General features: G+C 32.5%; 1 protein-coding gene across 2 annotated transcripts in view; it reads left to right on the forward strand.

The window, feature by feature from the left end:
* CNTN1 (contactin 1) overlaps positions 1-13,757 on the forward strand; it is a 292,784-nt gene that overhangs the window by 249,921 nt on the left and 29,106 nt on the right. For both annotated transcript variants that reach the window (XM_081058561.1, XM_081058562.1), the window contains 4 exons: positions 109-212; positions 8,258-8,444; positions 10,831-10,943; positions 11,742-11,898. In XM_081058561.1, coding sequence (XP_080914687.1) covers positions 109-212; positions 8,258-8,444; positions 10,831-10,943; positions 11,742-11,898 — 561 coding nt within the window. The remainder of the gene's footprint in view (positions 1-108; positions 213-8,257; positions 8,445-10,830; positions 10,944-11,741; positions 11,899-13,757) is intronic.

The following is a 13,757-nucleotide window of genomic DNA, read 5'->3' on the forward strand; positions in this document are numbered from 1 at the left end:
TGAAAATATTAAAACATAATTTTAATTCATTCATACACAAATGGTGCTATTTGAATTTTATATTATAGTCATTTTATGTATGAATTTAATGTTTTAATCACATTTCAGCTCCCAGTGAAGCCCCAACAGAAGTAGGTATAAAAGTCTTATCATCATCTGAGGTATCTGTTCATTGGAAGCATGTTGTAGAAAAAATAGTGGAAAGCTATCAGGTGAGTTCAATTTTTATCAAACTGAATACATTTATTGATTACTATATCAGGATTAGTTTTCAAATATGTTACATCTTTCAGTGTTTTATGTTCCATTGATTTATGTGGCAGCTAACACTGTATTCTCTGTGTTGGGCCTTTATAAGCTATTTGTTAAGAGTAAAGCTCAGGTTCCTAACTGGCTTATGTAGCCAACATGTAGAGTCATATGTGTTGACAAATAATTGGTCAAAGTAAAAACTAAGGTAATAGCATCTTTGGTTAAGCAATATCTTTTGAGACAAATGTGCTCATAGAGGTGAATTTTTTAAGTTTTTTGGAAAGCAGTTTGGTAATTTGTAAGAGGATCCTCAAAATGTTCACACATAATGCAATATATAGATGATGTATTATAGAATTATATTATTGTTCTGTTGACCATTGTCACCCAAATAAATTTGAAATAAATACATAGATAGGTAAAGTTCATCCTCTTTGGCTCAGTAGTTCTACTTCTAAAAGTCCTTCCAAAAGAAACAATTATAAATATACCAAATATGTGTCTCATGACATTACCTATGAAGACATTAAATTGGCAACACTCAAAATGTCCTAAGGAAAACTTCCCTTGAGTTAAGTCTTAAAAGACCAGTAAGAATTAGTTATAAGGAAAGGGGAGGACTTGTCTCAGTTAAAGGAAGTACTACTTGGAAAATTGAAGCTAGAATGATAATTGAAGTTTTTAATATAATACTAACAAAATTTAGATTTGACTGTGTAGGAAAAGTGAAGTTGTGCCGTATTTTTAATCACAAAGAGTGAAAATTAAGAGAAATTGACATCATCCCACCTTTGCAGATGAGCGAATGAATACCAAAGAAAGTAAATGACTTGCTTCAGTTAGCACTAATGAAAAGTATCAGATCAGTGTCTAAAACTCAGATGATCTGATTCAAAGTTCAAGTCTTTACATCAAACCACAGATTATTATTACTTTTTTTCATTTTACTCAGTGAGTACCTTTCTGAAAATATGGGCAGTGAGCTGCCCACCCAGTCAGCTTGCCCTCACAAGTCTTGGGCTCCTCTTCTTCTTCTGTCCATGAAATATTTGTGCCACGAAGGCAAGATTTTGTCTGCTTTGCTCTTAGTGACAAAACAGTATTGGGTACATAGACTAAAAAGATATTTGCTGGGTGCTGATAGAGATACTGAAGTATGATAAAATAAAGTGTTATAATCTGTCTTTCTCAAAGGCACGTTTCTGAGATGTAACTACAAAGCCAACCGAAGTTTTTAAGTTTTAAATACGAAACCTGACAGGAAAAATATTTTTTGGTACTATTGGTTGTGATTTGGGTAGATCTCTAAGTGTGTTTATACAATCTTTGCAAGGGTTCCGCTGAAGTTTAGGCATCGACTAAGAAGACCCAATATTCATAATTTCTTAAATCAACAATTACATTTACAGCTATTCCAAAAGAAATGGCAAAGAGGGAGAAATTCACTATATGTTACAAACCCTCATAATAAAAAAAGTCCAAAGGTAACTTGAGAGAAAATATTTGGAGCTTAAAAGCCATATTTTGAACCATAGGACTTTTTTTTTCTTTTATATTATTATTCATTCCTAAGTAACAAAAAAATAGAAAAAAATATTATTTAATGTGTAATCCACTCATTGAATCAAAGGGATAACTGTATATTTTACTTTTTTAAAAACATGCTAGATAATTATATATTGTCTTTGCCTAAGAATTATACACTGATTATTTTACAACTTTCAAGAGGCAGAGTACAAAGGAAATATGAGGTGGTAGCCATGCATTGGCATCAATGAATTCAGACAATACTCAGAATATGAGTTTTTTGACTGGGAAGTAAAATATCAGTTAGGATTCTCAATTAAATTGTTAGCAAAAAAATAATCTTTAGTACTTAAGATGTTCACAAATGAGAATTTCAAAGGAAAAGTGTGTGTCATCAAGGAATTTAGTTTCACAGATTTCTGACTTTTTGCAACTTCACATTAAGTAGAAAATTATGAGTGTTGTGGTTGAGAAGACATAGTTTGATATCTTACCTCTATTACTGAGAAATTTGGTAGCAATTTTATTTGAACTTTCTGAACCTTAGTTTTCTCACCTGTAAAGCTGGTAGAGTAATCACTGACTCATAGGACTACTGTGTTGAAGAAATGAAATAAAAGTGGTTAATGCTTTTCCCTGTTCGGTGTCGTTGGACATTTGAAGACGATGACGATGATAATAGTGATGATGAAGAAGATTATGATGATATCAATGATGATGAAAATGATAACATTTGTTGATCCCTTACTATGTTAAATGCTTGATTAAGCTCATTGTATTGAATCCACACAAAACTAGGGTATCCCTGTTTTAAAGATGAAGAACTTGAGGTTTAAAACCATTTGAGTAATATAATTGTCATAACCAGATTTGAACTTAGATCTTGCCTCTCCAGAGAATAGTTGATTCAAATCCTGAAAGTAAATCACCGAATTATAGTTTCCATTATTTTTTTCTTAAAAATGTTTCAGTTTTTCAACAGAAACTTGAATACCAAAGAAGCAAACATTAAAGCTTAAAAGAGAGAATTTATAACATTTTTATTTTCCTGTAAGAAAATGCCCCTATATGGGGGAAAAACTTGTCTGACTATAATGTGGTTATTGTTTTCTATTTTAAAATGTGATAGAAAAAGGCAATGGTTTAACAAGACAGATGATGGAGAAAACAAACACCCCACTGCACTTCCTATGAAAATTTACTCTGGGTTTAACTTATAAAGAAACAGAGAAAAAAAGCAGCACATTAGTAATAATAATAGTAGTAGTAGTAGTAGTAGTAGTAGTAGTAGTAGTAGTAGTAGTAGTAGTAATAAATAAATAAAAGCTGGAGAAGCCCCAAATCCTTTGTGATTGACCCCACCTCAACATTAATTTCCTGACATTTCAAGTGAGAACTTAGACAATTGGATTTAAAAGAAAAAAAATCTACTCACGATGCAATATAAGAATGATGTATTATAGAATTGTACACTTGAAATCCAAATAATTTTTAATCAATGCCACTTGAATAAATTTTATAAAAATTTTAAAAAAATCAAATAGTCAGTGCAACTGAAAAAAAAAAATCTTCCCTGTGGTTTTAAAGTATATCTCAGTGGAATTTTTAAGTTTTACTAATTTTTTTTCTCTCATACCTAGTTAAAGAGCTCCCCACTTCTAATCTTAATACTCAGTAAGTTTTCCTGCAGCGTAGCTGAACTAGAAGAATGTAAGAAGTGCTTTGTATCACAGACATGTTAGAACTTTGGGCTCCTGCCTAAGAATCCACAAAAGACTTAGTTTGCTGACCCATCAAGTAAAACATTCACTTGATTTAATGCAAACCAGCAAAATATGCTATCAGGAGTAACAAATACAAAATCTTAGCAGCTGAATCAAAGATCAGTTCAGATGATCAATTTCACAATCATCTTAAAATATTATAAATCCTAAGAAGTCTACTCAAATGTTTTTAATGGTATATTATCATGGTGAGCATAAACTAATATTTAGAAAGTGGTTCATTTTCTTATTTTGGAGAAGGCATCTACCGTGTTTCCCCAAAAATAAGACCTAGCCGGACAATCATCTCTAATGCGTTATTTGGAGCAAAAATTAATGTAAGACCCGGTCTTATTTGGGTTTTATAATGATTGAGTTTTATAATGTAATATAATGTAATATTTTTATAATGTAATAATGTACATTATAAATGTACATTATAAATAATTATAAATGTAATAATTTATAATTTTATAATGTAATATAATATTATATAATATGATATAATATAATATAATACCGGGTCTTATACAATATAAAAGACCAAGTCTTATATGAATTTTTGCTCCAAAAGATGCATTAGAGCTGATTGTCCAGCTAGGTCTTATTTTCGGGGAAACGGTTTCTTTGTCTGGATCTCCCCAAAGTACACAGGTGTGAGAAAATGCAGTTTTGTTGCTATTGCTGTTGTTGATTCAGTTAAGTTTAAATATGATCCCAGCGAACAGATATAAAGAAAAATCAGAGTGAACAGAAAAGGCAGAAACTCCCAAAAGAAGATGTTTTATCCTGTTGGAAACCACTGTGGGCAACTGGTACTTTATCCCTTGGGATCTTTGAGGAGCTTTAGAAGTGTGGTTCAGAATTGTCCTGCCTGGGATGAAAGGGGAAGCTTTCATCTACTCCTGTTCCCCATTGGTTACGGGTGTCCCCGTGGGCATCACCTTCCCCTTCCACTTCCATGGACTGTTGAGCAACATCCAGTATGACCTGACACGGGGAGGGAGACATTAGCAGCCCTAGCTGCTGTGACATGCTAACTGGTACTACTTATGGGAAGCTAGTTGAAGACTGCATAGAATTGATCGTTTCCTGCACCGGTAGCTGGAATAAAAGGGAGCTTTGAATAGCTCAAGAATACAGATTTTGAATAATTTATATTACCTATTGCTATTCCTAGCCCATATAATGTACTGATACTTGAAATAGTCTGGGATCTGGATAAAATAAAGTTATTATATAATATCTTTTTAGCATTTGAGGTTTTTTTGTGTTAGCCTTATTTTTTCATTTAAATAACCATAGTTAGATATTTACCTAAAGACTATATGAAATCCTTAACAAAAGAATATTCACTTGTCACAAGATATTATTTTCAGAAAATTCAGAATTGAAAGGAGATCACTTTGAAATCTAATACAAAAGTTTACTGAAATAAAAATAATAAAATGGAGCAAGCCTAATTTTCAAAAGTGCTAAACATCTCCAAACACTTCCATAGTTGTAACATCCATTTTCCTTTTCTTTCTTTCTTTTTTTTTTTTTAACTCTAAGCTTCTTTGGACAAAATGAGATTAAAGGGCTGTATTTCTTACAGAGTTCTTATATTTCCCTGGGAAGGGATATAACTATTATGTTTGTATAAAAGTGGCATTATTGTGGCCCATCAGTTTATGGAAAGTATAGTTATTCTTAATTAAAAATATGGGTTAACCCTTTTTCTGAGGCTTTTCTTTTTGGCTTCTGAATACTTTTATAAGGACCAAATTTTCTTGAAGCAAAATTACACGCTTTGATCTCCCTGTCAAAGATATTAGTAATTTTATGTTAACCTAAGCATTTTGATTTTTTCCTTTATTTTTTGAGTAAGATCTATGAAAGCAAAGAACATGTTTGCTTGGTTCTTGTCTGCATTCTGAGCATCTAGCATAGTAACTGGTACAAAGTGGATACCCAATAATTATTTGTTCAATGAATGAATACCATACATCAAATGCATCTTATGTGCACAGTGTTTAAAAATACACAATGAACACCTGTCCTCAGAGTTTATAACCTACTATTAGCAGAGAGAGACAAGTAATGAGGCCATTCCATAATTGTTTAATAAGCACTGTGAGAAATTAACACTAGACAGAGGATGCTGTGGAGATTTTAGAAACATGTAAGGAAAGAGTTAAAATTATAAAATGCCACAGCAATAACTAGAAATAAATACATTATATTTTGTTGCTCTAGTATATAAAAATGAACTTATGGTCTACTATCCATAAAGTGAGACCTTCTTTTGTTATTTCTTTTCTTTTCCTTTTTTTTTTTTTTTCCTGGTAGTGATAATCTATTTCCACTAATTCCTGGAGGTTCTCTTTTGGTCTCCATAGTGATTAATCAAAAGCAGTACGTTTATTCCTCTCCATGACTGCAGGTTGCACCCTTCACTTCAAGCAATTTTCTCTGTTTTCTCAAGCAATTAATGTTGGTGCTTCACCACAGTGGGAAACTCAATGAGAGGCTCAAGGCGCGCTAGCTCAAACGTATCATCTGTCTGGAAATGAACTCTAAGTACACGGCCAGTGGCTAGTTCAGATAAAAAGGACCATACCATATTTTACATGCATCCATCCACTGTTTATTTCAAGATTCTTTGAAAACGTTAAATCATATGTAAACATCTTTTAAGTTAAGGAGAGACTGATTATTCAACAAAATCATTTTGTATAAGATGCTTTCATTTGTAAAGGTTTAATGTACTATGAAAATGTCGTTCAACTCTCATATTCTAAAATAAGGAAATCCAGGACTAGTTGACATACTCAATAAACTCTGCTACCTAGTTACTGGGCAAAGCATAGCTAAGTCACTGCTTTAATTTCTTGTGAATTTAAATGGAGACTCTGTAACAGAGTCAGATGACTAAAGTCACTGGTCTTTTAGGATATAGGTGCAAAGTAAATTAATGAGAACTGTGTTCTTTCCTTTTGTATTGTCAAAATGCATCGTGGAATTGTGAGTAAGATGGTAGAAATATTTTATCACTATAATTCCCCATTTTAGTGCATAGTATTTTTTAGAAATGGCTTTTATTAAATTAATCTAGTTTAGAAGCTTCTCCTCTTAAACTGGATAGAAAAGTTTTTATAATAGAATGAACATTTAAAATGTGGTATATATTCAGTCAACAAGTATGCATTTAAAAATGCATGCACCCTATGGATTTCAGTTTTGATTACTAGAAAACAGAATGAACACAACCATTCTAGTTTTGTTGAGAAGATAATGTATTTGGATGATCCTAATAAAGTGTCTGGCATTTTATTAGACTTTAAATGTTTATTTTATTTCTCTTTAATCAAGTAGTACAAAAGGCCTTACATATCACCTAATTCGAATGCCTGTTAAAATGTAGGCCATCTTCCACCTCAGGTGAATTAGTCACTGCCTGAGCACTTCCAGCACCAGAAAACTCATGCTTTCTCTAGGAGGGCCCCATCCTTAGAAAGTCTTTTCTCTGCTGAGTTCTGCATTTGGAGCCACCTGATGCAATTCTATTTCCTTGGCTCTGAGACCATCTTTCTGGTCAGATGACTAAATAGCAAAGAGATTCTATCAAAACCATGAGGATATATCATTATCAGAAAAAAATGAGCACAAATAAAATAGAAATATTGTAAAGGAAACCAAAAAGCAATTAATAACTAGTCTTTGTTCTGAAATGTGCTCATTCTACACATAAACCTTACTTTGTTACCAAGTGTATTTGAGCCATCCAGTTCCATTTTATCATGGTTTCATATGTGTCTTACGAAAAGTTCATAAAACTTTTCAAAAGTAAAGGAAAGTTCAGGATTCTGTAAATGTTAGACGTTATTTGTAAGGCACTTTGGTTAATTATGAAATTAAATCCATTTTTATTTTATACAGAGGGCATTTAAAAAATCTATAAAATGCCAGCATACTTATAAACAATTGTTTCCTTTTACTTACACCTTAGAAACAGCTTTACTTGAAGAATAAAAATTATAATTCCTAGCTTTTACTTTAAGAGACAAGGAAGTCTGTCATTACTAAACGTAATCATTTCTAATTACTATATGGATAGAATTTTTTAAAATTTATTTTAAAGGTAAATAATTTCTACAACTAATCAATTTAGTAAGTGTAATCTTTCCTTGATATCTAGCCTTGTAAGGCTAGATATAGTTTCTAAGTGAATAATACACACACGTTTCTGAAGTGAGATAGCAGAAAGTTATCACACTGTCTGTTCCTAGGCCACATGATGAAGATTTTTGCCAAGCAGGATTGTAGGTAATCCTGTCAAACTGCCTATCAATGGCTCATAACAAATTTGAAATCATGTAAATACCAATAAAGCAGAAAAATGATAAAAAGTGTGTCAAATACTTCAAGACAGCAGTTCTACATTTCGAAGGTAAATCTTATGAAAGGTTTTTGGTTTTCCTTTCTCTTTGTCAGTGTTAAGACTATTAAAGGCAATCGTGCGGGCCTTTGATTTGCCTTTGACAGCTTTAATCACGTCTGCATTGTACACTTTGTGATAGTCTAAGACTGATAGAAGTATAAGTAACATTAAGACATATTTGAGAATATAATGCTCAGTCAACATCAATGGTGACAGAGTCAGTTAAAAAGAACTTTTCACAACTGAAATGTCTGAGTCATAACAAAATATTACCCAACTTGAATGTTTGCAGATTCGGTACTGGTCCGTCCATGACAAAGAAGCCGCTGCACACAGAGTTCAGGTCAACAGCCAAGAGTACTCGGCCAAGCTCGAGAACCTTCTGCCCGACACCCAGTACTTTGTGGAAGTCAGAGCCTGCAATAGCGCAGGCTGTGGACCTCCCAGTGAGATGACTGAGACCTTCACCAGAAAAGCACGTGAGTCTCAACATTTGCATTTTAAACACTGTCAAAAACTACCAATCGATTTTTTCATAATGAAGGTATATTTGAGAAAAATTTACTACTTAGCGGTCTTAGCACATTTGGTTTTCAATTCTTTCCAATACAATCACACAATTTTAAAAAAAAGAAACATTATTAGTTAATGTAGATGATGAAAAAATGTGTAATGCCTTTATACCTTTAATGCTCTCTTTAAGCAATGAAAGTACAGAATCTCCGTTTGTAAAGACTCCCCTCAAAATTTTGCACCATTACATAATTAATTTGTATTCATTTTATCATTTTACTTTCTTTTCATAGAAATGCATTGGCAGCATGATGAAAATAAAATTCTGCTTACTTTTTTATGCTTCGATTTACAAACTTTCGTCACTGCACAACGCAAATGCAAGTTAACTGCTGTAGCACTACATTTACCCTCTATCACCACATGTTCTTTGTTCATATAATAAGACCACCCACCCTGCTCAGATTTATGGTCATCCTCATCTATCTGGCTTTACTTTGAGATCTCTTTCTTGAATCAAGTTTTATATATAAAAAAGGAAAATTTATATTCAGGACTCGAGGGAGTTTTACAATAGTTTGAAGATATGATTACCATTAGGGCTTAAAGATATATGTAATTCACTTGGAGAAAAAGAAACTTCTAACAGAACATGGTGGTAAAAGGCAGGCTTTGGTATCCTACATGGGGTCAAATCTGTTTCTGCCACTTATGAAATGTGTGACAATAGACAAATTACCTCACATCTTTAAATCTCAGTTTTCTAATTTGTGAAAGGCTTCATTCCTTTGTTCTTTCTTCCATTTATTTATTCATTTAAACTATGCTAAGTGCCCAGCATTGCTCCAGGTGTTGAGGATATAGAAGGTCAGACCCACATCCTTTTCTCACAAGGTTTACAAACTAATGGAAGGAGAGAGAAAATAGATAAATAAAATAAAACCAAATAAATATGATATTATCAGATGATAGGGCAATAAAGTGAATACACAGATGCTAAAATGGAAAGTGACTTGGTCAAGAGCCAAATTCCAACTGGGTGATCAAGAATGGCCTCTTTGAGAAGACGCCATTTGAACTAGGATATGAGTAATAAGAAGGACCCACTATCAAATGACTGGGGCTGGGCGTGGAGAAAGATTGTTGCAGGCAAAGAAAATAACTAGTGAAAAGCTTTTAGGTGGCAAGAGTTTGATATGCTTTAAGTATAGAAAATCCATTGGGGCCAGAACATAGGTTCTGAGTTGAGGAGGTGAAGTGTGCTGGCATCTAAGTATAACGGCCCTTATAAATCATAGTTTGAGTTATAAGTATAATAAGAAGCCATCAGAAGATTTTAGGGAAGAGAGCATTATCTAATTTATGTTTTGAAAAAATCACTCTGGCTTCTAGATGGAAAATAGATAATGATGGGTAAGAGTGTAAGCAGAATAGCCAATTACGAAGCTATTTTAATAGTTGGGGAAATAAATGGTACTGGTTAGAATTCAGTGATAATAGAAGTGAAAGATTCTTTGCAAGCAGAATTGACAACTTACTGATATTTGGATGTTGGAAATGAATGGGATGAAAAACAATGCTAGTTTTATTTGTTTATTTTTGTTTGAAAAATTGGGTGTTTGGTTGTGATGAAAGACTCACAGACAAGCATATTTGGGGGTACATAGCAAATGTCCCATCAAGATTTTATTATATTGGAGACGCCTTTCAGACATTCAAGTATAGATAGGCAGTCGCACACATGTGTCTCTAGAGGTTAAGAGAAAGACTAGACCTTGAGATAGAGTTGTGAGTATTTAAATCTATAGGCCCAGATTTAAGATTTAGGTAACATTCAGTGAGGAGAGAAGGGGACTCAGGATTAGATCTTAAATTGTTCCAATATGTAAAAATTGAGCAGAGAACATGGAGTCAGTAAAGCATGGCAATGAGAGAGAGCAGCCAGAGAGGTTAGAAGGCAGACCCAGATGTTAAAAGATCATGAATTTAAGAAAAGAATGAGATTCAAGAAGGAATTAGGAGGCCAATTCTGTGAAGGACTGAAAAGATGTTAAATTTGAAAAAAAATTAAAAAGCCACATTAGTTTTGACCTTGAAAGCAGCAGTTTCAAAAGCATGCAAAAAGAAACCCAAGTGAGAAGACAATAAAAGTTAGTTACATTACCTACCTCACAAGGCCATGGATATATGCACCCATGGATATACAGTGTTTAGCATAGTGTCAGGCATATAGTAAAGCACTCATCAAAATTAGCTGTTGTTGTCACATTATTACCATCCCTGATGCAATGCAGCTTGTGGAACTGAAGTTAGATATGATGATTGTCAATCCTGTATTATTACTTTTCACAGCTCCGAGCCAGCCGCCAAGGATCATCAGCTCCATAAGGTCTGGTTCACGTTACATAATTACCTGGGATCACGTGGTCGCACTATCAAATGAATCTACTGTGACAGGATATAAGGTAGATAAAAGGTTACTAGATTACTCCTTACACAAGTCTCACTCTTATAAAGAGTAATTGATTTTTGGACTCCGCTGTTCACTGTTTTGAAAAACCCATTCAGCCTTCTTGTTCTTACTGTGTAGCAGAGTCAGGTGACACAGTGCATGATAAATTTTTAACTGAAAAATGATCTTCAGTGAAGTCTAGGAAAATGCTACGTCAGGTAAGCAAGATAGAATAACTGCTTTAAAGTATAGAGTTGTTAGAATAACCAGCACCTAAAGAACAGAGACAGAATCCATTGTTGTTTGACAGTGATTAAAATAGTGTCACCCAACCCACAGTGAACTTTTTTGTGTATTGAGTTGCTTTCTATAAATGAACAAAAATGAAAAAAAATCATTTCTGTATGTTCTCTATATCACACCCTATCATATTTTTCATCGTATACTGAATTTTAGGAATAACATAAAAAATTAAATTGTGAGGCAATTTTTTAGACTACAACAATATATTGAAAGAGCCCTCATTTTGTACTATTTATTAAAACAAAACAAAACATTTTTCCCTGTTTCACTTCATCTCAAATAAATAAAATTCAGATGCATAAGGCACATCCTCTTTGATCACCCTAAAAAAATAGGTGAAATTGATTTCTATGTATTAAAAATAATATTAATTTTACAGCAAGTATTACACATAGCTATCTAGGATTTATTTTATTAATAAAAATGTGAGAATATTCTTGTTTTAGTTTTAGGACATTGACTCATTATTACCAATTTATTAAGTATACATATTTTGGGACTTTTTAAGGTACTCTATAGACCTGATGGCCAGCATGATGGCAAACTGTATTCAACCCATAAGCACTCCATAGAAGTTCCAATCCCCAGGGATGGACAGTATGTTGTAGAGGTTCGTGCACACAGTGAGGGAGGAGATGGAGTGGTGTCTCAAGTCAAAATTTCAGGTAAGCCAGTCATGTATGACACATTTCAATTAAATACTTGTAAGTCCTAGACCACATGGATTCCCAAAAGTAAAGGTAGAACTGATATTCGTACCAATAGCAGTGTTTTGCTAAATAGACTTGAAATGTCAAGGATGCCTTGAAACTTAATGTTTCTTCCCTTATGAGTCACAAAAGTAAATTTGCAACAAACCACATACTTGTTGATTATTATCTGGATGTCAAAGCATAATGAAAATACCATAATGCATTAAAATGGCACATAATACTAGACCATTAGGTAATAGTATCCAAACTTCTTATATATCAAAAGGAAATTTAATTGATATTCTTCTAGCACCCTTTTCCTTGTAATTCACATATTAATATAGTAATAAAATAGAAAGACAGTAAATGATGGCTCCTTTACCATCACCCTTTCTTTATCTCAGTAGCTTTGTTCTTTCTCTGAAAACTCTATTTCTCACAGTATTGGTTAATTCAAAACGAATATATGAGGCAGTGATTTCTTCCCTGTTTTGAATTTGTTGAACTATATCATTGGTTTAAAGTTTCTTTTTTTTCACCCTGTATGCATGAAATAGTTTAATTATAAAGAATTAAATTTTATGTTAATTTGAAAATTTTATGAGAGACTTCTGAATATTAGAAGATGCTAAAGCAATGATGGGAATAACTGATTTGGGAAATAAAAAATGGTGATTTATACCTACTTCATGAATATTTATATATATTAAACTAATAAAATATCCTTAAAACAATGCCATGTTTTTCAGTCTGACCATAACTGCATAAAGAAACTATAGAATTAACATTAGGAAATGTTAGACATTTGGTGAATAGTACCATTATACATTTTTTTAAATTTAAATGTGGATTTATTTGCAAATTGTTTAAATTATTTATAGTAAGGAACACATATAAATACAAATGGAAATTTTAGGCTGTCTCATAAATTTAAATTATTCACATTGAAACCTTTTTAGGTTAGATATTATGCTGTTTTAGAAATTTTGAAAATACAAAAGTCTGGAAGAAAAAAAATAATCCATTATATTCCAACACTTAAATTAACTACTATTAATGTTCAGTGGAATTTACTTCTAGTTACTCTATATGCATATATAAGTTCATGTTTTAGTTTCTATTAAATATATCATGTTATATCCTATTTTTATCAATTGTGTTACATGAATATTCCCCAATCATGTCATTAAATTTTTTTAAGTTTCATTTAAAATTGTACATAATATTCTCTCAGACAAATGTACAAAGTTTATCTACCGATTCCATTTTTTCTTATCGTAATACTGTTTTGAATGCATTTCTATAAATTAATCTTTCTGCAAGTTAAATTCAAATGAGATAATGTTTTACTTTTATGTTGCCAAATTTCTTTTAAAATATTTATCAATTTACGTTTCTATTATCGTTTTATATGAGTGCATTTCCCACAGCACCACTGTAATATTAGTCTCTCTATTTTACTCGTTACTAATTTGAAAGGAGAAAATGGCATCTGTTTAGAGTTGCAGCATTTTCTAAATTCTGTACTTTGATAACACACCATCAACATTTTCACACTTAGCAGGGCTGTTTTACAAAAGGAAATCAGAAGGAAATATGGACCCGAAAGACCTGGGTAAATTATTTTCGAACACTGATCTTTCCTGTCTAGAAGCCAGCCATAGCAGACTGTTGTCCTCTTCATTTCCTTACCCCTTAGTTATTCCTCATGTGAAGGAGAATTTAGCTTATGGGATTTAAATGACAGAAGTTGATAGCTAGAGATGCTTTAGCAATTACAATATCATCGTTATAGTTATAACTAGTGGTGTGCTGATAAATGTTAACTGACT

Source organism: Rhinolophus hipposideros (genome assembly GCF_964194185.1).
Source record: "Rhinolophus hipposideros genome assembly, chromosome: 9".
NCBI classification, from domain to species: domain Eukaryota; kingdom Metazoa; phylum Chordata; class Mammalia; order Chiroptera; family Rhinolophidae; genus Rhinolophus; species Rhinolophus hipposideros.